The 25,119-nt window shown below is 48.0% G+C and overlaps 1 protein-coding gene across 15 annotated transcripts in view; it reads left to right on the top strand.

Annotated features, from left to right (window-relative positions):
• The window catches only part of MLLT6 (MLLT6, PHD finger containing), a 99,702-nt gene extending 76,822 nt beyond the window's left edge, over nt 1-22,880 (top strand). For 4 of the 15 annotated variants that reach the window (XM_083469521.1, XM_083469523.1, XM_083469513.1 and 1 more), the window contains exons 11-20: nt 7,156-7,340; nt 8,640-8,757; nt 9,820-9,886; nt 10,439-10,578; nt 11,339-11,527; nt 12,385-12,473; nt 12,916-13,271; nt 14,673-14,781; nt 15,263-15,619; nt 16,196-22,880. In XM_083469521.1, coding sequence (XP_083325647.1) covers nt 7,156-7,340; nt 8,640-8,757; nt 9,820-9,886; nt 10,439-10,578; nt 11,339-11,527; nt 12,385-12,473; nt 12,916-13,271; nt 14,673-14,781; nt 15,263-15,619; nt 16,196-16,240 — 1,655 coding nt within the window. In that variant the 3' untranslated portion in view covers nt 16,241-22,880. The remainder of the gene's footprint in view (nt 1-7,155; nt 7,341-8,639; nt 8,758-9,819; nt 9,887-10,438; nt 10,579-11,338; nt 11,528-12,384; nt 12,474-12,915; nt 13,272-14,672; nt 14,782-15,262; nt 15,620-16,195) is intronic. The other 11 variants (XM_083469525.1, XM_083469522.1, XM_083469524.1 and 8 more) reach the window with 5 other exon arrangements.
• The last annotated feature ends 2,239 nt before the right edge of the window (nt 22,881-25,119 follow it).

Below are 25,119 nucleotides of genomic sequence, written 5' to 3'. Positions count from 1 at the left end.
TTAGTAGCTGTGAGGATAAGGTTTGCAACATGGATAGTAATACTGAGAGAACAGGATACTAGACTAGATTGACCTTTGGTCTAATCCAGAAGGGCTCTCCTTACCTTGCGATATCTCAGGCTTTAAAACAGTATTTCCCAAACTTGGGTCTCCAGCTGTTTGGGGACTACAACTCCCATCATCCCTAGCTGGCAGGACCAGTGGTCAGGGATGATGGGAATTATAGTCCGAAAACAGCTGGAGACCCAAGTTTGGGAAACACTGCTTTAAAAGACACATTAATGAAGGACAGGGCCATCAGTGGCTGCCAACTGTGATGGATGAGTTCTGCATCTACTGTTGAAGGCAGTATGCCTCTGTAGACCTGTTGCTGGGAATCAGAACTGAGGAATAGTGCTTGTCGTACTTAGGTCTGGTTGGCTTTTATAAGAACAAGATGCTGGGCTAGCTGGCCCTTCTGTTTGATCCAGTAAGGCTCTTCTTATGTTCTTACCTGGTGAAATCTCAGAGCCGCTTCCTGCACTGTTTGTGGCAAGGCACTCGTGATGTGTGTCAGTGTGATTTCTTCTGCGAGTGCAACAAGCCAGCAAACCACAGCGCATCTCAACTTCCTGAGCCAGGTGCTTGCAGCAGAAAAGATGTTTGCACTGCTAGTCTCAAAAGCCAGAAGGCTGCTGAACCGCAAGCAGGACTTCCAGGAGCTGGGAGGGTGGTCCTTCTGAGCTCTGCGCTGTTCCTTGAACCGGTTAACAGAAACGGAATCTGTTTTGCAGCACTTGTGCAATGGTGGAAATGTGTATAGAAACATGGCCTAGAGTTGGGTATGTCCTTGTAAAATGAGGGGTTTGTTTTTCTTTGCCCCAGAGAATATGCTTGTTCTTCCCCAAGTCCTTCAGTGTTACTCCAGTTGTGCTTTCAGGCAGTAGCTGTGCCGGTTGTTGCTCACTTGTATTGCGGACTCTTTGTATCTGGGCATATTCATCATGTCAACCTTTGCCTCTTCCTTTATTCCAGGTGTGGAGAAGACTTGGCCTTCTGGATATTGCTGAACTACAAATCAGCATGTGTGTCCAATGGCCAGGAATGATAGAACTGTAGTTCAGCAACATCTGGGAGAGACAAAGTTTCCCCATACTTGTGAGGGTGGTTGTTTTTTTAACACTTTCCCCTGTGCTGTGAAACCCACAAAAAGTCCTTCCCCCCAAAGCTGCTGCTTGACATGGAAGGGAGGCTGTCATTGGCACCAGTGGCAGCATCTTTCCCATGCCAAATAGCAGCTGGGGAGGGTGATTTTTGTAGCAACCGTGTAGGTTGGTGAAAAATAAAACAGGGTTCTTACACCTTTAATAGTTATCAGTGGAGACTGAACCACCAGGGCAAATGGGGCACAACCCCACCTGCCTCAGCCAGCTCCCATCTGTCTGCGTTTTTACTTACATCCATGGGGGGGGGGGTTCCTGCTCACAGCAGCTTTTTCTTGTCTCCATAGTCTTGCAGCAAGGAGGAAGATTGGAGCAAAACTTAATTCATTGGCTTTGCCTGCCATTGACTCTGGCGCCACCTACTGCTGGCCTCCTTCCCTCCCACTCATAACTGGTTGGGCACCGATACTTACGCAGGAGAGGGGATTTCAGCAGATGTTGTTCGGCATGCATTCTGCAGCTGCTGAAATTCTCTTCTAAGCAAGTATTAAAGGTGCGGGAGCCTTGGCCTCACCTGCCCATGGTCACTCTATGGTCACTTTTGTCAGCTTTGGTGCCCCAGATGTCATTGGACTACAACTCCCATCATCCCTGACCGCTGGTCCTGCTAGCTAGGGATGATTGAGAAAGGCTGCTCTAGGGCCACGGACTTATTTTTCTCCATGTCCCAATCCCGATTCTACAGCCTCCCCACCTTGTGATGAACGCTGCACACAAACTAGGGCTAATGCACATGGCTGTGGTGCCCACATCCCAAGCCACATCCTTGTGGCAGAGCAGCCCGGCTTCCAAGCATCCCGGCATTGCGGCGGAGTGGAATCGCAACACCTGCACTTCATTTCCCTGCCAAATAGCGATCCCATTACATGCTGAAGGACGTTCCCAAAAGTGCTTCGTCAACACACCCATTGTGTGCGTGTTTGAGACTGCCGGGAAGAGAGGCACTGTAAAAAAAAACCTTTAAAAACCCCACCAGCAACACCTTCCTGGCAGTGACACTAATGGCAAAGAAGGGGCAGCTTCAGCAAAAAAGGGTTAAAAGGGAAGGAAGTGGGAGGCCTGACCTGGGCACAGCTGATTTGGCATGCTCTCATCTCTGTGCAGGCTTGCTATTCAGGTCACATGGACAGATGAGAGGGTGGAAGGGGAGGCATAGGAGGCGTAGCTGAGCTCTGTGTCATTCCCTGGTGACGGCCTTTTGCTCTCATTGCTTTGGGGCAGGGGAGGGGCCTGTGGAGTGGAAGAGAAAGAGAAACCAGGATGCAATTATTTCTCAGGGAGGAGCTGCTGCAAGCCACACACGCCTACCCATAATCGTAACCTCAGGCCATACGGATTTTCCTCCCCTGTTTCCCTCACTCCCTTGAGTTCAAAGGAATCAGCCTTTTTTGCGTGAGGTGGGTCTGCCTGTCAACCCGTAATCCAGGCCTACTAAGGGCGAATTTTTCCTCACACAGCTGCAGCCAGCACCAGCTCCCTGATGAACTTCAGGCGTGCTTGCAAACGTGCTTTTGTTGTCGTCGCGTTCACACATTACATTTTCGGTGGCCGACAGAGATGTTGCAAGTGCGCACTTAGCAGACGCAAGTGTCTAAACCAGAGCTTTCAGAACTTTTCATGTTGGTGGCACACTTTTTAGACACACATCATCTTGCAACATAGTAATTCAGTTTTACTAGCAAACCAGAGGTTAAACTAATCCCTTACCAGCCCCAGGAGGAGCGTTCACGTGACACACCTACACACTCTAGCCGGCACACTAACATATTGCAACACACTGTTTGGAAAGCTCTGGTCTAAAGAGTGTCCCTTAGAGTGCCGGCGGCATCATCCTAAATGGAAGTGAAGATTCCAGCAGATACCTACCCATTTGCTAAATTTCTTTCTCTCCCATTCTCTCTCTCATCCCCTCCCAGTCCCCATTTTCTGCTTCTTGTGCTGGTTGCTTACCTAGGCAAGAGTCATCCAGGTGGGTGGAATATAAATGTAGTTTTCTCATCTGCCAATATGGAATCGAGAAGTAGGTGTGTTCTCTTCTCAGTTCAGCAAGGTGGCTGGGCTGTGGTGGGCTGGATCAAATACCTAGAACAATATTAAATCTGCAAATATTGAAGGCAAGAGGGTTTGGTAGGCAGTAAGTGGAAAGAGAAGGTTCCTAAGGGTTTCCTAGATTTTGCCCTCCCACCTACAGGCTGCTTCAGCCTCATGTGGCTCAAAGTTGTGAGGGACATGCTGCAAGGATATTCCTAGGTGGAATGTGCTAACACTTGGGAGATCACTGAAGCATGCACCAATGTCAAACATGTTTTTAGACACTTATGTTTCTAGCATGGACAATTCAGGTACATGGTGCATAAAAGTGGCCATCACAGGAGACCCTGGGATCCACCTCGTTCTTTGAGTGAAATTGAATCAGTTGGATGAGTGGAATTGTGCATATGTAATTTATTACTAAGGAACTAAGAGAGGGGCAGGTCAAATTTAGAACTCTCTTCAAGCAAGTGACTACCGTATTTTTCGCCCTATAGGACGTACTTTTCCCCCTCCAAAAATGAGGGGGAAATCTGTGTGCGTCCTATGGGGCGAATACAGGCTTTCACTGAAGCTTGGAGAGCGAGAGGGCTCTCCAGGCTTCAGGAAGCTATCAGCAAGCCTAGGGAGCCCGCGGGAGTTACCGCAGGGCTCCCTAGGTTGCGGATAGCAGCCTGCTGCCCGGCCCGCGGGGTGCCCTCAAGCAGAGCGCCCCTCGCGCCGGGCAGACATCCGCAATTTTCCTTTATTTCCCACCCAAAAAACTAGGTGCATCCTATGGGACGAAAAATACGGTATCTCTCAAGCCTCAAGGATTGCAGACCTGATACTAACTATAGTTTAGGGATTGTAAACGGGCACATATATTCCTCCTTTCCTTGATCTGTGTTCTCAAGCGCATGCAACGGTTGACAACTTTAGTTAAAATTAAGCTGGCAAAACTTAATTTTGAAAAGCACTAAAAGCTGTCAGCATCTGAATAACATTTTTGGTAATGTTTCCAAATATAACAGTTTTTGCCCAGGTCCCATTAATTATCAGAGCTCACCTTTTGTCCAGACTTCTGTATTACAATAATAGTACAACTTAAATAGTTTTTTAATAGAGTTTTTGAATATTCAGGTTTTCCAACACATCACATACACTATCTTGTGGTCCTTACAGCAGCCCTGTAAAGTAGGCCAGGATGCAGCCCAATAGTTCAAAGTGTGCTTTGGCTGTATATTGTTGGGTTGAATGATGTGCATGCCAACCTCCTGGTTTGCAAAAAGAATACAGTGGTGCCTCGCAAGACGAAATTAATTCGTTCTGCAAGTTTTTTCTTCTTGTGAGTTTTTCGTCTTGCGAAGCACGGTTTCCCATAGGAATGCATTGAAAATCAATCAATGCGTTCCTATGGAGACCGTCCAGGGACAGAGGGGACCTGTTTTAAAGCAAGGGAAGGGGCAGCGGGGAGAAGATCGCTTCTCCCCGTTGCCGCCCCTTGGTTCAAAAGGGGTCCGGGGACAGAGGGGAAGGCGCACGCGCACCTTCCCCTCTGTCCCCGGAGATTGCGGGGCTGGCAACGGGGAGAAGCGATCTTCTCCCCGCCGCCCCTTGCTTCAAAAGAGGTCCGTTTTGCGAAGCAAGCCCATAGGGAAATTCGTCTTGCGAAGCAACTCAAAAACGAAAAAACCTTTCATCTTGCGAGTTTTTCATCTCGCGAGGCGTTCGTCTTGCGGGGCACCACTGTAATAGAAGTGTAGAGTTAGAAGGGACCACGGGGATCATCTAGTCCAACCCTCTGCAATGTAAGATTTTTTTGCCCAACATGGGGCTCGAACCCACAACCCGGGGATTAAGAATCTCATACTCTACCACCTGAGCTATCTGGGGGCACCAGGGCTGAAACTATCATGCAATGTAATCCTGTGTGCATTTACTCAGAAACAAGTCCTACTGTGTTCTGTGGGGCTTACACCTGGTAAGTATGTTTCGGATTGTAGCCTGCATCTCAAGGCACAAGACCTGAGAAGCCAATCCCTGACTCCACCCCAGGAACTCACACAAAAAAAGAGAGCAAAATTTAAAAACTGGCTGCTGGGTTGGGAGGGTGTGAAATTGACTAAGAATTACCCCTCATTTTGACTTGAGGCTACTCAGTTTCAGCTTCCCACCCAACCTGCAAGGAAGTCCCCTTTTGGCAGACTGAGCTAGTATTACAGTGAAGATTTATGTATGGGGTCTGGTGGGGAGGAAAACAGAGCTTGCAGTGAATTCTTCAGCCGCAGAATGAGCCTGGCTTTCTCTCAGCACCACAACTGAATTGGCAGACATGCATAGCAGTGAATCAGCTCTAGGCTAGGTTGTCATTTATGGCTCTCTGGCCATGGTTCATGCAGAATGTAGTTCTTTTTCTAAAAAAAAACCACACAAAAAACCCCCAGCACTACAGAAATGTTATCCACTGTTTTGTTTTTGTTTTTAAAGGGTAATGGTGATGGAATTGTAGAATCCTAGAATTTCCATTTACAAGAAAGGAGGTTCTGACTGAACATCAGGAAGAGCATTCTGACAGCAAGAGCTGTTTGGCAGTGGAGTGGTCCTCCTCAGGAGGTTGTGAACTCTCCTTCCTTGGAGGTTTTTAAGCAGAGGTTGGATGGCCATCTGTCACGGGCGCTTTAGTTGAGATTCCTGCATTGCAAGGGGGTTGGGCTAGATGACCCTTGGGGTCCCTTCCAACTCTACAATTCTATGAGTCTGTTCCACTGTCAAACAGCTCTTAGAATATTATTTTTAGTCAACTGTTAGAAAACTCTTCCTGGTGTTTATGCAAAACTATTCTGGGGGTGGAGGAAAGGCTGTTGGTGATGTCAGAGGAGGCCAGCCATGCTGTATACAGCGTGCTTCTGGGAACTGTTTTGTTCTGAGATTGATTCTGGAGAGAAATGGTTCCATTTGGGTTAGATGCAATGAGGGCGTTTCCAGATCAGTCTCATTGCTCTACAAACCTTACATCTGTCTTTGCCCTTAGAGTCACTGAACGAACTGGGCATTGAAGGCAGGAATTGTATAATTAAGTCATCAGTAATCTCATGAATACTGTCCAGAGGGTTTCTGTCCCTTCCAGAAAGCACTCCAGACGACATTGCTCTGAATAGCTGGGGAAAACAATGTCATTTCCAGAATCGAAACATTGCAGTTAACAGGCCCATCTTACCCATTGAGGCTAGTGGTGCGGGACGCCAAGTTCTGGAGGGTGCCACGCGAGAGTCCAGGGAACACCGAACAAGCGCGCTGAGTGAGTGAGGCTGTCAGGTTTTTTCCCTTTTAGCCTTCTGGCACCGAATTCTGTGGGGCACCAGAAGCCTAAAAGGGAAAAAAAACCGAGCCGGCGCTCTGCAGGAGTGGGCTCAGCACAAGCCCGCTCACTTGGTGTGCTGCCTGCCGTGGCCACCGCAGCACGAGGTGGCCGGCTGAGCCAGGAGGTGCTGCATCCAGCCTCTGCCTCTTCCCCGCTGAAGTAGCCGCCCTTCAGCCGCTGCCCACCTCCTCCAGCCCTAAAAAAAGCTCAAGTCTGGGGAAGGGGGGGGGGCGCCGGAGGGATCTTTGCACCACGGCCCTGGCAGCTTATTGGCTGAGAGAATGCCTTATCTGGATCCCACATATCAGGCAAGTAACAGAGGTGCATTTGTTGTGCTGTGTGCTATGCTGTGCACTGGAAAAACCCTCAGCCACAGTTGGTCCAGTTCTCTAAAATGGGAACAATACTGGCGTGCCCTAAAGGGATTGTTTGGGGAGGATGCAGAAGGAAAGGTTGTCAAACCATCCTGAGAGAGAGGAGCAGAAGCAACATGGGAATTCGATACAAGCACCTATAGACATCCTTTTCCTTGGTGCCTGGCCATCTCTTTTCAAGTCTTGCTTTCATTTCTTCCTGCAGGGATCTACACAAGCAACAAAGATCCGATTTCGCACGGAGGCGGGGTGCTCCGGACAGTGTGTAGCACTCCTCTCTCCTCCAGCCTCCTGGCTCATCAAGGCACTTCGTCGCTTCCCCAGCTCACCCGCTCTCCCTTTGCTAGCGCCATCCCAACCGCCTCTTCTTCCTCCGTCTCCACAACCCAGGTAAGCACTTCAAGCATCAGTGCTCTTAAGTCATTTCTGTGCACTGAGGGGGTGCATGGGGCACGTTCTAAAGGACAACTGTGCTTGCTGGGGCTGATGGGACTTGTGGTCAAAACAACACTGGAGAGCACCAGGCTGGGGAAGATTGATGTGTGTAAAAGGGTAAAGAAGTTAAAAGGCATCAAACAAACAGAAACAGCCTAGGGCTTGACTGACCTCTGTGGAGCGTGATTTGTAAAATGTGAAGCAAACAAGCGTGGCTGCTTCTCAGGGTCTGGGTAACTCCCAAGTCCTCATTGTTCAGGCATGCTGCTCCTCCTGCTTGCTGATTTTGCTGCTTTATAGTGGGCCAACTTGGAATATGCAATACAGAAAACCTGCTGGTGAATAGCAGTATTCAGTGGCTGGGTGCACTTTACCATGCTAGGCTGCGTGAGAAATGTCAAGGGTGCTGTTCTTCTTGGTCTGCAGCCCTCACGGTAAATGTAGGCACTCATTTTGATTTGCAACTTGTACATTCATTAACTGGACTCTGAAACCACTGCCGTTTCCCAAGTAAAAGCAAAACAAATGCTATTATTCTTTGATGGTGGTGAACTGAAGCAGCAATCCAGAAAGCCCTCTCATAATTCCATCCTGATGATTCAGCATCCAAAGCCAAAGCTCTCCCCATTGTTCTAAAGGTAAAGGTACCCCTGACCGTTAGGTCCAGTCGCAGATGACTCTGGGGTTGCGGCGCTCATCTCGCTTTATTGGCCGAGGGAGCAGGTGTACAGCTTCCAGGCATGTGGTGAACCAGAGCAGCACACGGAAACGCCGGTTACCTTCCCACCGGAGCAGTACCTATTTATCTACTTTCACTTTGATGTGCTTTGGAACTGCTAGGTAGGCAGGAGCTGGGACCGAACAACGGGAGCTCACCCCGTCGCTGGGATTCAAACCGCCGACCTCCTGATTGGCAAGCCCTAGGCTCAGTGGTTAGACCACAGCGCCACCCACATCCTATTATTCTAGTCTCTGGCTAATTTACATGCCTCCAGGTACCCCACCACCTGCGTTTCCTGCAGAAATAAAATGGTTTCATTTCAATGAAGTGTCCCTTCAGCCACATGAGACTGAAATGCTTTGAAGCTTCTTTTTAAGACAGAGGCCCAAACATCATCTGTCTGCTGCCTGTCTGTTCCGCTCATCCATTCAGTACCAGCCTAAGCTCTGATCAGAAGTTTGGAAAAGACGACTCTTAAAATGAAATGGCTGTTTTTCTTTTCCCTTCTTCCTTTGTTGTCCTCACCTCTGCAGGTGTTCTCACTGGCGGGATCTACGTTCAGTCTCCCTTCCTCGCATATTTTTGGAAGCCCCCTCACTTCTGGGCTGTCGGTCAATCCTCTCTTGAACCAATCTGAAAGCAACCGGACAGGTACACAAACCAGAAAGTTTGAAATGATCTCATTATAGAATGTCCTTCTGAAAGTCAAGGCCACTCTTGTCTACAAGGTCATCTCTTTCCCTTCTTCCCCATGCTGCTTAGTTCCAAAGTCTTTAGAGCTGATAAGGTTTCCACACATGAGGGGAAGTGTGATGGGTAAGCTAGGGAAAAAAGTTTCACATTTACTCCTTAAAAAAAGAAAAATGAAAACATGCCATTTACAAAGATCAAGCTGTTTGGTGTATAAATACAGCAGGCAAGCTTCAGAAATATGACCTGGAACCCTTGGGAAAATACGTGCGCATGCGCAGTGAAAGAGAGAGACCATGTTATGTTGACACAGTGACTGCACTAGCCTGCCATCTGGTGGCATGTGGGAGTAACACCATTCCTTAAGACAGGAAGTGGTTATGTTGTTATGGCTGCACTGAGTGTTTTCAGTTTTAACAGGAAGGTTTAAGAGGCTTTGTTTTGAATCCACAGAAGGTGTAATACTGTGTAGTGTAAAATGTTAACTGCGTAACTATTGAGTGTAGGACAGTTGTGGGTATGCAGAAATAAATGGAAGCTGTGTTTTGAGAAACTCTAAATTGATCTGTGATTATAATAAATAATATCACGGTTGAATTCACTTGAGCAAAATTGTGTTAATGTAGCAAATCACCCAGGGATTTTGCAGGTCGATTTAGACACAACGATAGACCTGCTTCTATAAACCGTGGTCTTCTCTTTTAAAACTGGGGGCCCTTTATTAAAGAGCAAATAGGGGCATAGGGAGAGCTAAACTTCAATCCCTACTTGAAGCTTACTTCCCTAGAATATGCCCTCCCAGGTGCCCTCTTTGATATTGGATGGGGAGTGTCCTTGGAGAAAAGGGCAAAAGTTTTTAGGCTTTTAAGCAGCAGGTTTTAATACAGAATCTGGGTTTGAACAAACAGTAGTGCTGCATCATGTCTGGTCAGGTCTTCTGCCGTATCAAGCGTTTAGGGTAGTGTTGGCGTGGTTGTCAGTAAATAATTTTTTTTAACCCACTCTCTATATTTCCACTTCCAGAAGCAGATTTGGAAGACTGTAATTTTGTCTGCCGAGGGTCATCACCACAAGAAAGTCTTTCTTCCATGTAAGTTTATTTGCCTGAAATACTGCATTGGGGGCGGGGGAGAGAAGGAAACAATGCACTGCTTAACTAGCAAGTATAACATATAATAATAATAATAATAATAATAATAATAATAATAATAATAATAATATCGTCATCCAGAGATAAGGTTGCACCACACGACAGATTAATAGGGAAGACAAAACCAATGGGGGCATGACAGGGTAACTAACATGTTTCCTTTCACAAATCCTCATTGCATGTGAAGAGAGTAGCTTTTCTGAGAAGATACCCTTGAATATGCAGTGCCTGGTGAAATTTCAGGTGCAGAGAAATGGCAGGGCAGGGGGTGTTGACAAGGTGTCTCCCTGTGGCTGGTGATGCCAAATAAGCAAAAACATATGGAATCTTCATAATACATGCAGAATTGAACTTCTTTACATCTCGCAGTCTTCCAGCTGATGTGGAGTTCTTAACATGAGACAAATGGACTTAATAGCTTGTTTTAGGAGGTGTGTTGACTGTCCTTCCCCTTCTGACAACACTTTCCCCACCACTCTGTTCCCTCTGCAGGTCCCCCATCAGCAGCCTCCCCACTCTCTTTGACCAGACAGTATCAACGAGCAGCGGGCAGCTGGAAAACGTTCCCCAGGCTACACCAAACATTGAGCAGCTCCTGGAGAAACAGGGCAATGGAGAAGCCGGTGTTAACAGTGAGTCGCAGGAGACCTTGTGGAACTGTTTGCCTTTGCTCAGGGGCTAAGGATGGGGGCAAACCTCACTCATGTATACTTCTCCCATCAGGCTATCTCCATTCTGCAGAAAACTTCCCCTGCTAAGGCTTGCTTAGGGGTGGGGAGGTGGCATTCTGATGCCATATGTCAACAAGCAAAGCAGATGTGCAGAGAAGAGGTTCATTTCTTAAAAAAATAAAATGAAAGAACCACTTCTGTTGGTTCATGCGGATGTTGGAAGATCGAACCTCACACCTCTCAGACCTTTGGACCTCATTCCTGACCATCAGGGAGTACAGGGCCCCAAGTTGCAGGTGTGCTCTGATGGTTAGAGCTTTGGGTTCAAACCATGGAGACCTGTGTTCCAACGCATCCCCCAGGCCAAGAATGTTTTATGACCTTGGGCCACTTACTTATTTCCCAGCCTACTTCACAGGGCTGTTACAAAGGGGGACAGGGGCGGTCCTATGTGTGCTACCCAGCACTTCTCCAAAGAAGGGTGGGGTGAAAATATAATAGGCGAATGAATGAGGGCTCCTTTCTGTGCAAATCAGTGGGCAGAGAATTATGGGCAGCCTGTTGACTTCATTGATTGTGCTCCTTATTTTACTGCCTCCTCCCTTTCGTGTATGCTCTAACTGTGTCACTGTTGTTCCCTTCCCACCCTTCTCCACTCCCGACCCTTCTTCGTTGTCTCTCCTCCTGCCCCCGGCCCCCTTCCCACCCACGTTTTCTGCAGTTGTAGAAATGCTCAAGGCCCTTCATTCGCTGCAGAAAGAGAACCAGCGCCTCCAGGAGCAGATCATGACTTTGGCAGCTAAGAAGGAGCGCCTGCAGCTTCTCAACGTCCAGCTCTCTGTCCCCTTCCCGGTGGTCACCACCAGCAACGGCCCTGCAGGCCAGGCTCAGTACATCCTGGCCTCCAATGGTATGGAGATGAACTCTCCTCTAAGCCCTGCCTGGCTGTTTCTTAATTCCTGACAAGGACATTTTCCAGTCATGGCATCCCATTTATGGGATACCGTGCTTTTATGTCCCTCAACTTCCTTTTCCTTAATCTTAACTAAGAGGGTTTTCAGCTCCTCCTCAACAAAACAAAACTTTATGGTTTGGCCTTTTTTGGTTCCTCAGCCACTTTGCAGACAAGGAGAGTCAGAAATCAGCATATATGGTGGTTTCTGCACATGCTGTAGTGGGAAGTGAGGGGCAGATGAGGCTCATCAGCCTGGGAAGGTAGCCCATCTAGGAGAAGGAAAACTCTGATCCTAAACCACCTCGTGCCTTGCAAGTTATCTTTGAGAGAAGAAAGGGCTAAGGAGTAAACCCTACACAAATCTGCGGTGAAGTCCCTAAGATGGCTGGATGGTGCCTTGTGTGCCTCCTTCTGGCAACTCCTGCAGCCAAGCTGGTGCCAAATGTATTGCTCTGCTGTCCTTTGGACCACATCAGTGAGGCCAAGACGAGAGTCTTGTCTGGGCAGCCCAGGACCTCCATACACACTGCCCAGGCTTGTACCTGGAGAGGTCACTTTGGTGCAGCTAATGCAGCCCTTGACTTCATCCCCAGAGGCGCACTCCATTGTATCGTGAGACAGTCAGATGCCAACAACATATATATCTCAAAAGAAAGAGGCACAGACCCAAGGCATTCAGTGTGATCCAGAAGCTCTTAGCCGTCACCTTGGATAGGGTGGGCTAAGCTGGGCTAAGTCGGAGACACAAGGTGCTCTGCAGCTGTGGAGATGTTCTCTGGAGAGGCTTCCTGATTTTCTCTTTTTCCCTCTAGCGTGCAACAGCGACTCGTTGAGTATCAGCAAGAGCCCTCCTTGCAAGAACAGCTTTGGCATCGAAAACTCGCTCTCCACTTCCTCCGAGGTATGGAGCATCTCTTTCCGTTCTCCCCACTGTTGCTTATTGGAACTTTCACCCCCGCCAGCCGGAAGCGGCTCCTCCATGGCAGATTTGAAGTGCCATGGAGCGTGGCCTAGTGGCAGGCAGACCAGCCAATGGGGAATATCTCCTGCAGCACCAGCTGCCATGAAATCAGTGGGAGCTGTGTATGAGTGTGCCAGCACCCTTGCGTGGCTTCCATTCATTTCAACAGGGGCTGGCACAGGAGACCTCCCACAAGGGTTACTTACACACACACACACTCATTAGCTTGGGCATCAAAATGCCATCCCTGTTGCCAGCAGTTTGGACCTGGCAGATGCCTTTCCCTTTGGTGGGATGTGCTGGATTCAGTCACAGGCAGCCCCTAGGTAGGATCCCTTGCACACCAGAATGATTTCCCCTCCTTTCTCCTTCCTCCTTGCAGGATCCTCACTCCGGCTGCCCCAGCAGAAGCAGCTCCTCCCTCTCCTTCCACAGCACGCCTCCCCCGCTGCCCTTGCTGCAGCAGAGCCCTGCCTCCCTCCCGATGACGACTGGGGTGCAACAGCCACCGCCAGTGAATGGCTTGGCCAGGGCAATGGGGACTGTCCACGGGGGAGGCGCCCCTGCCAATCACAGCCTGGTGGATGGTCTACTTGGGAGCCTGGCGGGAGGGCAGCAGGTACCCATCAATGGCATCCTGGGAGGTCTGAATGGAGCAGTGGCCACCCAGGCCCAGAATCCCCTCTTGGTGCAAAGCAGTGGGCCCCCAAACCTGCAGCTCTCCAGCAGCCAAAGCAGGTAAGGCTCAGGAAGGAGGGGAGGGAGGGAGGAACAGATGGAGGTGGGTTTGCAGTGCATAAAGGGGCTCTACTTGGCCAGAGTTCTGCCACACGTTCCAGAAAAGCATTTTATTGGTGAAAGCTTCAGGGGAGGTAGCTGTCCCCACCTACTCTGCCAGGCTCCCGGGCATTTGGCTTTCACCCACACCTGCTGTTCATGGTTGGCCTCCCACATTTAATCACATGTGGTGTGTTTTGCAAGGTTTGTGCATACCCCTGAGCTATATCATCCAGGCAAGGCACAAAATGATGAAAAGGCATCAGTGATGGAAGCAGGAGATGCAGAGATGTGTGTTCACCATAAAGCAGGAGTAGGGGGCCAGATGCAGCCCTCCAGGCCTCTCTGTCTGGCCCTCGGAACTCTCCTCAAGCCACGCCCCTCAGTGATCCTGCTTCACACCTAGAGTACTTTTGCCTGGTTGGGATGTCTCCTTGAACTCTGGTCTGGATGGAGGATAGAGTGGGGGAGGTGTATGAACTTGCCTACTGTACAAACATAAATCATAAGCCCATTGCCCTGCCCACTTTTGACCCTGACCCTGCCTACTATTGCCATGTGGCCCTTGGAAGGTTGCCCAACAGGGAATGTGTGAAAAACATTCTCCACCCCTGCCTTGAAGTGTAGTCCAACCTGCAGTTTGGAAAGATCCAAACTAGGGCTACGTGCACCTTGCAGTTCCGTGACTGCAGGAATTATACCTGGGTGCAAGTAAAAGGGAAAAGAGTTTCTAACCTTTAAGGCATATAAGTGACCAAAGGTGGGGGAAGGAGACACAATAAGGGAAGCATGACAGCAGGTGAGCAAGACTCATGCCTTCTCTGGACCGCCAGTTTGCATCAACAGTTTGCATGGTCTCTTGCCATAAGGCGGTGGGGAAATGAGTGCTCTCCTGGATCAGACCAAAGGCCTAGCTGGTCCTGCATCCTGTTCTTACAATGACCAACCAAGTGCCTCTGTGGGAAGCGCCTGAGAGCAGTGCAGTGAGGTTGTATAAGAGCCACGCCGCACGTTGCCCTCCCATACATGAGGCCAGGTGAGGGAGCATACCTGGCATGCCTCCTAACGCAGCCAATTTTCAGTTCCATTGGAAGGTGGCAGAGTGGGAGGCAGGCAAATCTGACCCAGGGGACACAGTGAACCATTAAGTTCTTTTCAAGCCCTCTTTGACCCAAACAGCACTCCTGTTGCCTCAGCTCTTGTTTGTTTTGGGGAGGTTTCTTGGGGTGAAATTAGAACCAGAGGTGTCAGTTGGCTTTTCTGTCTTGAGCACCAATGTTTTGGGGCGTGGCCCCACTGTTTCTGGAGATAACTCTCTAACCCCACCCCCCTCAGCGCTTTGTCCCTCTTCCCTTTCTCCAGCATGGCCAGCACAAGCCACCTGACTGAGCAGCAGCAGCAGCTCCTCAGCCAGCACGAGCTCCAGCTCCAGCAGTTGCAGCAGCTCCTGACTTCACAGCCACTCAACCCAGTAAGTACCTCTGCTCTGGTTGGCTCCTCCTACTCCTGTCCACAGTTGTAGCAGGCAAGGGGGCTAAGCAGATGAGGTGCCTTGGCTTTTTACACTTGGGAGGTAGGGGAAAGGCTGGGGTGGAAGTTCCAGGAAAGGATGAAAAAAGCCTTTATCATCTGGGGGGACAAAGACTGGGGTGCGGAGGAATTATGAGAGAGGTTCATAACATTATGAGTGGTGTAGAGACAGTAGGCAGAGCGGTGGCTCTTGAACTGCGGGGTGGAGATCCCTGTGGGGGGGGCACCTCAAGAAACAGATGAAATCCCATAGCATAGGGTGCTGATTCAGACAGAGCTTTCCTTCCTGTTCCAGCCCATGACTGGGGTGGCAGACCTAAGTTATGGGAGCACTCCTTCCCCTAGTTCCTCTCTCCTGTTGGCATGGAGGGAGAGCTGCCAAGATCCTTCTGCAGCTGACCTTTGCAATTTTGTTTTCCCAGGAGCAGCAGGCTTTGGTATTCCAGATGATTCAACAGATTCAGCAGAAGAGGGAGCTGCAGCGGCTCCAGATGGCCAGCTCCTCCCAGTTGTCCATGACTGGCCTTGGGCCAGCTACCTCCACATCCCTCCTTCACTCCAGTGCCCCTGCAGCTTCAGTTGCCAACAGTAACCTCCTGGCCTCCATTTCCCCTCAGCAGCTTAATCCAGCCAGTTCCTTGATGGCTTCCCCATCACTCAGCACCAGTGGGAACAGCCTGATGTCAGCTGCAGCAGGGGTAACTATCCCACCTGTCCTCACCGCACAAACCAACCCTTTCCTCAACCTGCAAGGTGACAACAGCAGCCAGAAGGGAATGGTGGGTATCAGGCCATCGCCTGCCAACAGCTTAGCTGCTGTGATGTCACGGAATGTTCACAGGTTTTCTCCCAGCTAGGGGGGAAAGGGTTAGCTGTGGAACGATGACAAAGCACACGGCTGCTTTGCGGAGAGCAGGAGATAATTTTGACTAAGTGGGGAGGAAATCTACATAATCTAGGGACAGGCTGGATTCTTTCAGAAGGAAATGAGAGGTGATAAGGGGTCTGGGTGAAGGGGAGATGAAGGCTGGAAGTGTTAGTGGGAGAGTCTGTCTGAGACAAGGATGCCAGCAGCAGGGAGCTGAGCAGGGAAGTTGGCTGAAGGAAGGAGGGTTAGAGTAGGCAATGAACTAAGACACAGAGACCTCAGGGAGCACTAGATGGAGAAGAAAGGAGTAAAGAAATGTGAAGATTTCATAGGAAATTGAAGTGGGCAGGTGAATGGCCTTCAGGCTTGCAGGGCTATTATTGTGGTGGATGCTGCAATTTCCTATATTTTTCTTTATCTTTTATTGCTCTTTGACACGCAACCGGTTTAGACCGTCCTGTGCTTCTTCCTTTATCTTCGTGTTTAGGGCATGAACGAAAAGGGAGGTGCCCCAGTTCAGGACAAAGGTTAACTTGGGCGATACCAGGCTGCTCTCTGCTATAGGAAAGCAATCTGTGCCTGAGCCACGGATCCCGAGACGTAGAGCAACCACATGCAAGACTTCAGAGGGAGTCTTCCTACCATGGGCAGAGCAGTGCCAAGCAAAGGTGCACCAGGAGTCTACGTTCCTCGGTTCTGAGCCCGTCGTACTGAACCCTTCCAAAGGAGGCAGGTTGAGCGAACAACACCCAGCTCCCTTGTCAGCTGTGTCTGCGATGCCGCACTTATTTCACAAGAAGTTGTACTCCCAAGGAGAAACGGTGAAGCAGTCTGCTGATCAAATACCTGAAGACACCCCCCTCGAGGGTAGAATCAGCTAATCGGACTGTGGCCACCTGGTCCTGGAAGGAATGCTATCTTTGCAGAGCAGGGCATTTTCCAAACCAGGGATAAGGAATCCAGCAAGGTGCAAGGCAGCGGAAAGGTCCAGCTGCGGCAACAGGGTGGAGCTTTTGAGGTCTCTGATGCACAAGAGGGTGAGATTCGGAAGGCGTTACTTGGAAACCCCACGCAGGAATCCTGTAGTGAGAGAGCCTGGAGGTCTTCAGAAGTGCACTCGGATGAGCCTTTCTTAGCGTTTCTGCTGGGAGAAAAAGCCACTCGGTTCTCCCAAATCTCCCACAGCCAGGGGTCTTAAACACTGACCTGAAGGAAACAACCCCTCGCTTCCATACTTGAGTATGACCCTTCTCTTCCATACCTTCAGGAGGCTTTGTTAGGTGCCCTGCAGTTAACAAGGCCATTGCAAGCAATCACCGCTCACCATCAAGGTGCTTTCCAGTCCCTCCAGAAAAGGACCTTTTCCTACTCGGTCAGACCAGCCACCCAAAGCCAACAGCAAAGAGGCAGGGTGGAGACTTCATCTAAGGGCAGGAGCTGTTCCTTCCACCTCCAAAGCAGCTCCGTTCTGGTGAAGAACATCTTCCAGCCCAGTCAAAAGCTCTAAGCTAAATCAGGTCCTAGCTGACAAGAGCATTGGTCTTCCCACCAGTGTGAGCCCTCTCCCATCTCCAGAGAGTCAGCTCCATTCTCCTTTAAGCATCCTTTTTAAAGGATGTTGTGATGAGGGGAAATGGGGATCCAAGTCAGATATCCTGAGGAATCCCACCCAGACTTGCCTCCATGTCATTGTGGGCACATCCCAGCCACCTCTTCCAATTTGCACTATTTTCAAATGGTGCTGGGCATGTGATGATGACCACAGGAATGGCCACTGCTGTTCAGATTCATCTCCCCCTCCCCTGTGTGTTTTTTGCTTTTGTTTCTTCTTTTTCTTTTGCCCCTTTTTGAAAAATACCTGCCCCACAGATGAGTTGGATGCTTGAAGTAAAGGGGGGGGGCGGGGAGAAAAATCACAGCATCTTTTCAAGATTTCATCCTTTGGTTTGTTTTGTTTCACGTAAACAGATGTACCTGGCTCCACATTTTGTGTGTGTGTGAATGTGCTGTAGGGGTTTGGTGTGTGTGGGGGGTTTAATTCGTTCAACAGAAAACTACTGGAAACTGACAAGAGCAGCAGCTTTTCCACATGGAAACCAGGCAGCTTCTCATCATGGCAGCTTTGGCACTAATTAAGGAGCAGCTAGAAAATGGAATGACGCTTGACATTTCCCCCACCCTTTCAGCAGAGCGTTCACAGACAGAAATACCCATCAACATTATGCACTTACTGCTTGGACAGCAGACTCCTCTTTGAAAGGCATCCAGGCCAGCACTTCTGCCACATTCCAGATCAGTTTTGTCCTTCACTGTCATTCTGGTGTGGATCTTCTTGGCTCTTGTCCAACTGCCCAACTGTGGCCTTGGATCGCTGGTGTTTTTTGTTTTGTTTTAAATTGTCTGTTTTTTAAGAAAGCAATTGCACAGATCAACTGTTTGATTCAGAGTTGGAAGTCGGGGAAGGACCACATCCAGCCCCTTGCCGCCCCCATTCCTGTAAACAACTGGTTGGTGTTGTCCTCAGTCTCCTGTTGGGAATCTGTGGTGCCACCAGGCAGCTGGATTGGGAAGCAGATGCTCAGCCAGCACCTGCAGAGTTCCTCATCCAGCCACGCCAGTGGACTTTTGCCCTTCTCACTGGTTTGCAGTGGTATATTCTTCCCAGCCATACTAACTTTCCTCTCCCTGGAATTGCAGGTTTGACTTTTTAAGGTTTCCTGCCAATAAATGCTGGATTTGCACAATTGTTACTCACATACCCATGGACTCCCAACTAAATTTGATTCGATAAGCAGGGGGGAGACAGGAGGGAAGTACCCTGAGGTGGGTTCCTGAAGTGGCCACGTGGAACTTCCCCTAAAAGAAGGCAAGTTGAAGAAGCACACAGGTGAAAATAGGCAGATGTGAAGGGGCAAGTTCACAATTGGGAATGGTTTGGAGAAGAAAGGGGACTCTGTAAGCAGAGGAGGGAAGGGCCAGGGCATTGGCTGGGCAGGAAGGCAGCACAAGGCTTTGTGCATAACGGTTGGGAGAGAGAGACCTGTACCTCTCTAGTGATGGCACAAATACACAACAGTACAAGAAAAAAACATGGTTCCCAACCCCTGGTTCTACTCCTAACACTGAGTGAGGGGGCATATGCAAAAACAACCAAGCAGAAACATGAGCTTTTTTTCTCTTTCTTTTTAGTGCTTTTCTCCCAGTTGGGCTCTGAAGCCAGAAGAAGCCCGACTACAGAGAAAATTGGTGGGGTGTGGGTATGTAGCATAACATATGAATGGATGATGGCAGGCATGAGAAGGCTTAAACAGCCCTCTCCTGCTTGTCCACCCTACCCTGAATATGCCTCCCCCACCTACCCCTGCATTTGTGTTAACTGGCAGGCACATGCTTGGAAAATGCATGCCAGCAGACTGGCTGGAGACTGACCCATTTCATGGGTAGGTAGATTTGGGGTTCACACATCATCACAAGCATGAGAATCCCACATTCACCCCATTACACTTTCAGGGGTTGCGTTCTGAAATCTCGCCCCCCACTATCTCCTTGCTGCCCCCTACTGGTTTTGTGGGGATATATTTGTCCTCAAAATCCAGTCCCAGCCCTGTCTGGTCTCTTTGACTTAAGGAATGCTATGTGCCCAGTCCAACCCACCAGGCATGCTTTGTGGCTTCAAAGACTCACCTGGAAGGGGGGATTTTATCAAGTCTTAGGTGGGCTGCCATTCATCTGGTCATCTGGAATAATGCCCTAAAAAAACATTAATCTATGCTCTGGATTACATCTGAAAGGAACCAGTGAGTGGAAAGATGGTTTGGGCAGCTGGCATTCAGTTTGGGATGCTGCGGTTCAAGTAGTGGTGAGCTTGTCCTGGCGGGCAAAAGATTTATCTAAAGAGGTGTCAATGCAGGAAATTTTGTGGGGAAGGAGGACATGCACTCAAGTATGCCAGTTCTGTCCATTAGGCCACCACAAATCATGCAGCCTCCCTCCTGAGTCCCAAAGAAAAGAACTGGCAATAGCATGTTCAGGTCAAACGGCAATGCCTGAATGATGCACACAACTCTGTGCAAATGTAGCAGCTTGCTTACTGATGCTACTTGACGTAGGATGCTCCTATGAGCTCATAGGAGCATATACCCAACCTAAGAGATGGTGAAGGGTGTACTTAGGGTGTATATTCCACACATCTATGATCTGACAAATAGTTGTGGCAGTCTTTAAAAAATTAGGGCATTTTTCTTTAAGTCACTAAGCAGATGGTAGATCAGATGAACTTAAATATAGAGGAGAGGCAGAGAGCTCACCTGAAACATAGAGGGAAACGCAAGGTGAGTTATTCAATCAGAGTTTAATTTGTTGTTCAATGGGTCTGCCAAAAGAATTAGAACAGGGGTGTGGAGGAGTTGGGCAGCCCACTTCGTGGGGGGAAACACCATGTTGACTCCTCATTTTAAAGTCCATCTGCTCTCAGCCCTGGTTGTGAAAAAATACTTTCCAGTTTTCTCATCTTGCATAACCTATTGAAGTTGCAGGGTCATGCTGACCAGACTCTTTTTATCTAGGGAAATCACCCATCTTGGAAGTGTGGTTAGACCTGGAAATCTGACTGAGAAAAAGCTTACTGGCTTCACCAAACGTTTGGATCGGAATAGATCTCAAGCTAAAATTTAGACAGCCAGTAGAGAGAGAATGTGTAGGTGCAAGAGGCTTGTGGGGTATGGGAGGAAGCACTTATTTCTGGAATCATCCAAATGCACCTGCTCTCTCTTAAAAATGGCAGCTATCACCTCCATCCTGTCTGTTTCAGCCACAATGTTTTCTCCTACAAAGCCTACCGGTTTGGGCCATGGCTTTCTATCCAGACTTATGAGGGCATTCTGACAGTGGTTGGAGAACACAGCCATCATGGTAGTCATTGATAGCCTCATCTTCCCTAAGTTTCCCTAGTCCTCCTTTAAAGTCATCCAAGTTGGTGGCTCTCAGTCCATCTCATCACAGATCTCCAGCATTTCATGTAGTTTGGCAGTTTGTTACGTTTGGCTGTGAAATTCATCCATTTTTTAAAGATTCAAAAATGCTTCAGCCTTTCCTCATAGGGAAGGTGCTCCTGCAGCCGATCAGTCATTTGGGTTGTCCTTACTGCACCTTTTCCAACCAAAGCACCTGTCCAACAAACTTTGGAGTTCAGGAACAGTGGCCCAGGAATGAAACTGACTTGAAATCCTGATTATTGGGGTTTTTAAAGCAGAGGCTGGGTGGCTATCTGTCATGTATGATTCAATTGAAATTCCTGCTTTGCAAGGAGTTGGACTAGATGACTCTCAGGGTCCCTTCCAACTCTACAATTCCGCGACTCCATGATTCTAACACAGGCATTAAGGTCAGCGCAAAAAATCTGTACGTAAGGCAGACTAGTTGTGGTGCTTTGAAAAAGCACCGGGGCAAGAGCACTGGAGTCTCTTCCTTGGCAGGAAGAGGACAAAAATAAAAATTGGAGGAAAAGGAGTAATCTCCACATTTGGTTGCACTGGGGTATATTTCTTTATACCCATCTTTTGATGCTAATGTCTCGTTTTAGTACCTTGCCTGTGCCTAACACCCCTCCCCTCCTTGGTAGTTGTTATTTTTAATTAAAGAGGAAAAGATGTATATATATATTTTGGCAATTAAGGTAATGTAGCTAAGATATATTTTTTCTATGCTGCTTCACTGTTCTTTATTATAATAAATAATAATAATTAATATCAGAGACTTTAAGAAACTAAAACAATTGGGGCTGTCCCCCTTCAAATTTAACTAAGCATAGAGTGATATCATGGGTGGGAAATTTTCTCCTTCCCCTCTCCCCACACTGGGTGTCCTTCAAATGTTCTTGGAACACAACTCCCATCATTTCCTGACTGTTGGCCACGTTGCTGGGGAAAATGGGAGTTGGAGACAAACAACATCTGGAGGGGACACAGGGCAGCCACCCCCCATTTTAATGCAAGCACTGATCAAGGCGTTGGGTTTCGCCAGCTAGGCCAGCATGGCCCGTGTGAGAAAATGTCAGCAGAATGTGCGCTTAGAGAAGAAAGGGAATACTGTAATGGGAACGAGCATTTCCGGAGTCCTTCAGTAGAGGGCAGTGTGCTAAAGCAGGAGTGGGATATCTGTGGGCCTCCAGGTGTTGCGACTGGGGCTCTCGGAGCTTGGCAACATCTGGGGAACCACAGGTTGCCCTTTCTTGCGTTGAGCCGTGGAAAGCAGAAGTGATGTTTCTAAATAAATAAATGAATAAATAATGACCAAAAGTTATTCCAGTGCATTTTGAGCTGGCAAGGCTTTTCACGAGGGAACTATAAATTTAGTTTATATTTTTTAAAAGGTCCACCATATAAGCAGTCCTTTTTTAAATAACCCACTTGTATTTCTTGTCTGCAAGCAGATACAATCTTCCAGGTGGAAAGGCGCATTTACAACTTTAAAACTATGTACACCTCTGTGAAGTTTAAAATTAAAGGCTGTACCCATTGCTAACCAAAGAAGGAAGGAAAAAAATCATTAAGAAATAAAGAGATGTTATAGTTTTGGGGTATCGGTCATCCTTGTTTCTGTTCTGTATAGTTGTGATGTGCTTCTTGCTATGTAGACATTGAGTCCACTTCCAGGAGACAGCCTTTTCTCCCCAGCTATGGAATACTCTCCCAGGAGACATAGGAAGCAAAAATAGCTGTGTGTTGGTCCATAAACTGCCAAAATCCACAGTTGGTAAATGCTTTTATAAGGCCCATACTAAAATGTCACAAAATAGTAACCCGTTCTCCAGAATACTTCATCAGGCAAGATGTTACCCGAAGCAGGAGGTTCTTCTGAGCTTTCTACTAAGTTATCTTTCAGGGCCAGGCAAAACCTTTTTAACAATTGGGAGTTCCTATTTAAATTGCTTCTATGCTGCTTCTATAATGCTGTTGTCTGTTTATTCATTCTGATGGTGCTGTACTTTTATTGATTGTATTCTGTTGTATTTATGTGGTGTCACACTGCCCTGATAGAAGGAGGTGGAGGAGGTCTTCTGGGAGGGCAGGATATAAATTCTTCTACAAATAAATAATTTCCAGCCTTGCCAACTGGAAATGGTAGATGACTTTTGGATCACTTTTTAAAATAAAAGATTCTTTTTCAAAACACCTTTAAGGGTTGTCCCTTCTGCCTTCTGTGGTCTGGTAAAATACAATATATAGGTGCTTGCTTGCTGCAGAAAGAGAGAGAGAGAGAGAGAGAGAGAGAGAAAGAAAGAAAGAAAGAAAGAAAGAAAGAAAGAAAGAAAGAAAGAAAGAAAGAAAGAAAGAAAGAAATTGTTGTCATCCATCTGTCTTGGGAGACAATGGAGGAGTTTGTGGGTGAGGTTGTGGCACCTGCTGTGGCTGTAGAGACCACTGCAGCAGAGACATGTTTTGTTGCAGCTTGGGCAGATGAAGGCAGGGGGTTGGACTAGATGGCCCTCATGGTCCCTTCCAACTCTACAATTCTATGATTCTAAGACTGGTCTGTCCACCCTCTGGCAGTCTCTGGGCAGGGAGGGAGATGGAAAGGCTCTGCCTTGCCCACTGCTGGCTTCAACCCCACCCACCAACAGCACACAGCCCGCAGATTATGCACCCAATGCCCTGGCATGTGGTGGTTCTCTTCAGGAGAGGCTGCCCCCCCCCACTATGGTGAAGGTGATTACTGGCATGTAACACAGAAGCAACATACAAAAATGCATGGAAGATGCCTGTCTGATGAAATGGGGAATCCCATGCACACTGGAATTGCAGCAGGTTGCCCAGTCTCCCCAGATGTGCTTACTGCATTTCTTCAGACAGGCATCTTCCATGCATCGTTGCGTTTGCAACAGAGACTCCAGAGTGGGGGAATCGGGAGATCCCACTCCTGTAACAATTTGAGCATTCCCTCCAGAAAATCTAATTAGGATGTGAGAAAACAACTAAAAACCTGCCCCTGCTTCTTAACACACACACACATCCTGTCATATGATAGCCTCTTCCCTGTAATTTTGCTCATGCTTCATCACGTACATTGTTGTCATATTCATACACTGCACAAACATGTAAAAATGCTCCAAGGGGCTTCCATGTAGCACCAGGGTCCCTCAGAGGAGCATGATTTGAATCAGATGGCGATTGGGAGAAATTTGCTACACATATGAAGATTGTGTGGAAAGTAAGAGTGCAGATGGCTCCTTTTTCTGTCAATTTCCTTCCCTGCTTACCCTCAGTCAACCAAATAAAATGTAAGAGAAAACACGCCCTCTGGATTTGTAAGGGAGGCTGAGAGCACTGCTTCATCTCATTCAAGCATCAGTAATGTCTTTGGACCTTGAACCCAGGCTAAGCGTAGAGTCCAAAAGGGCAGCAGAAATCTTACGTAATATAGGTAAAATAAAGGTAAATGACATATGCAATATGACATCATATAACAGCCCAGTAAGAAGAGAACACAAGACAACACGGGCCTCCTGTCTGAACATCCACTTTCTGTGGGGTTGTGTGGCTTTTCCTCCTCATGCTGGCTCCATCTCAGTTCCCTTGCTTGGGTTCTGTTGCTCAGCTCTGAAGAGTGTGAGATCAGATATTTCTAGGCTGTGTACACTCACCCGTTTACTCTGCATCCAATGCGCTCCCACTGTAAGTTTGGGAAGCAGTATATATACATAGCACGTTCACCACAATCCATATCTGTATCCTGTCTTTTCTTGTGAAACCAGCTTCAATCTGAATTGAAGTAAAAAAACAACAACCTAGCTGTGTTTCAAGCCAATAATGTGTATACAGCCCTAATCTCCATTAGAAGTTGTTAGTGAAAGAACGTAACTATTCAATGTGGAATGCTATGGAGACATAGGATTTTGCTGGAAATATCACAAAAACAGTACATGACCAAGCTGTTTGTTGGGCCGACAGCTAGAGATTTTGCTGTCTGAGGCAGAACAGCAAATCCCCTGCAAGTCAAGACTGGTCAAGTTATTTGGGTACCTGCAGCAAAAAATCCCAGAAGTGCCTTTCCCTGGGAATAATGTTTGATGTGTCTGCACAGGATTTGAGCTGGTTTACCTAAACAGGTGCAATGGTATTCCAAGGCAATGGGGTTTGAATAAGCCAATCTAAATCAGAGCACATGCATGTTCTAGGCATGGTTTGGCTGGATATGATGACAAAGGAGAGATTTCTAAATTGTAAATAACTATGAGCCTTAAAAAAAAATCTGAATTTTAATTAGCACATTTTCCCATAAATTTTTTATTTCTGCCTTTGGGTTTTGGTAACGTCAGACTATGCCAGAAATGATGTTGACAGCCACACTTCAAAAATATGCTCTACTGCAGCTGAGATTGCAGTGTGTCTGATGCAGTTACAGAAGTTACAA

Source organism: Podarcis liolepis (genome assembly GCF_965112155.1).
Source record: "Podarcis liolepis genome assembly, chromosome: 13".
Taxonomy (NCBI): domain Eukaryota; kingdom Metazoa; phylum Chordata; class Lepidosauria; order Squamata; family Lacertidae; genus Podarcis; species Podarcis liolepis.
The sequence above is the reverse complement of the archived record's forward strand: the minus strand, read 5'-3'. Positions and strand labels throughout refer to the sequence as shown.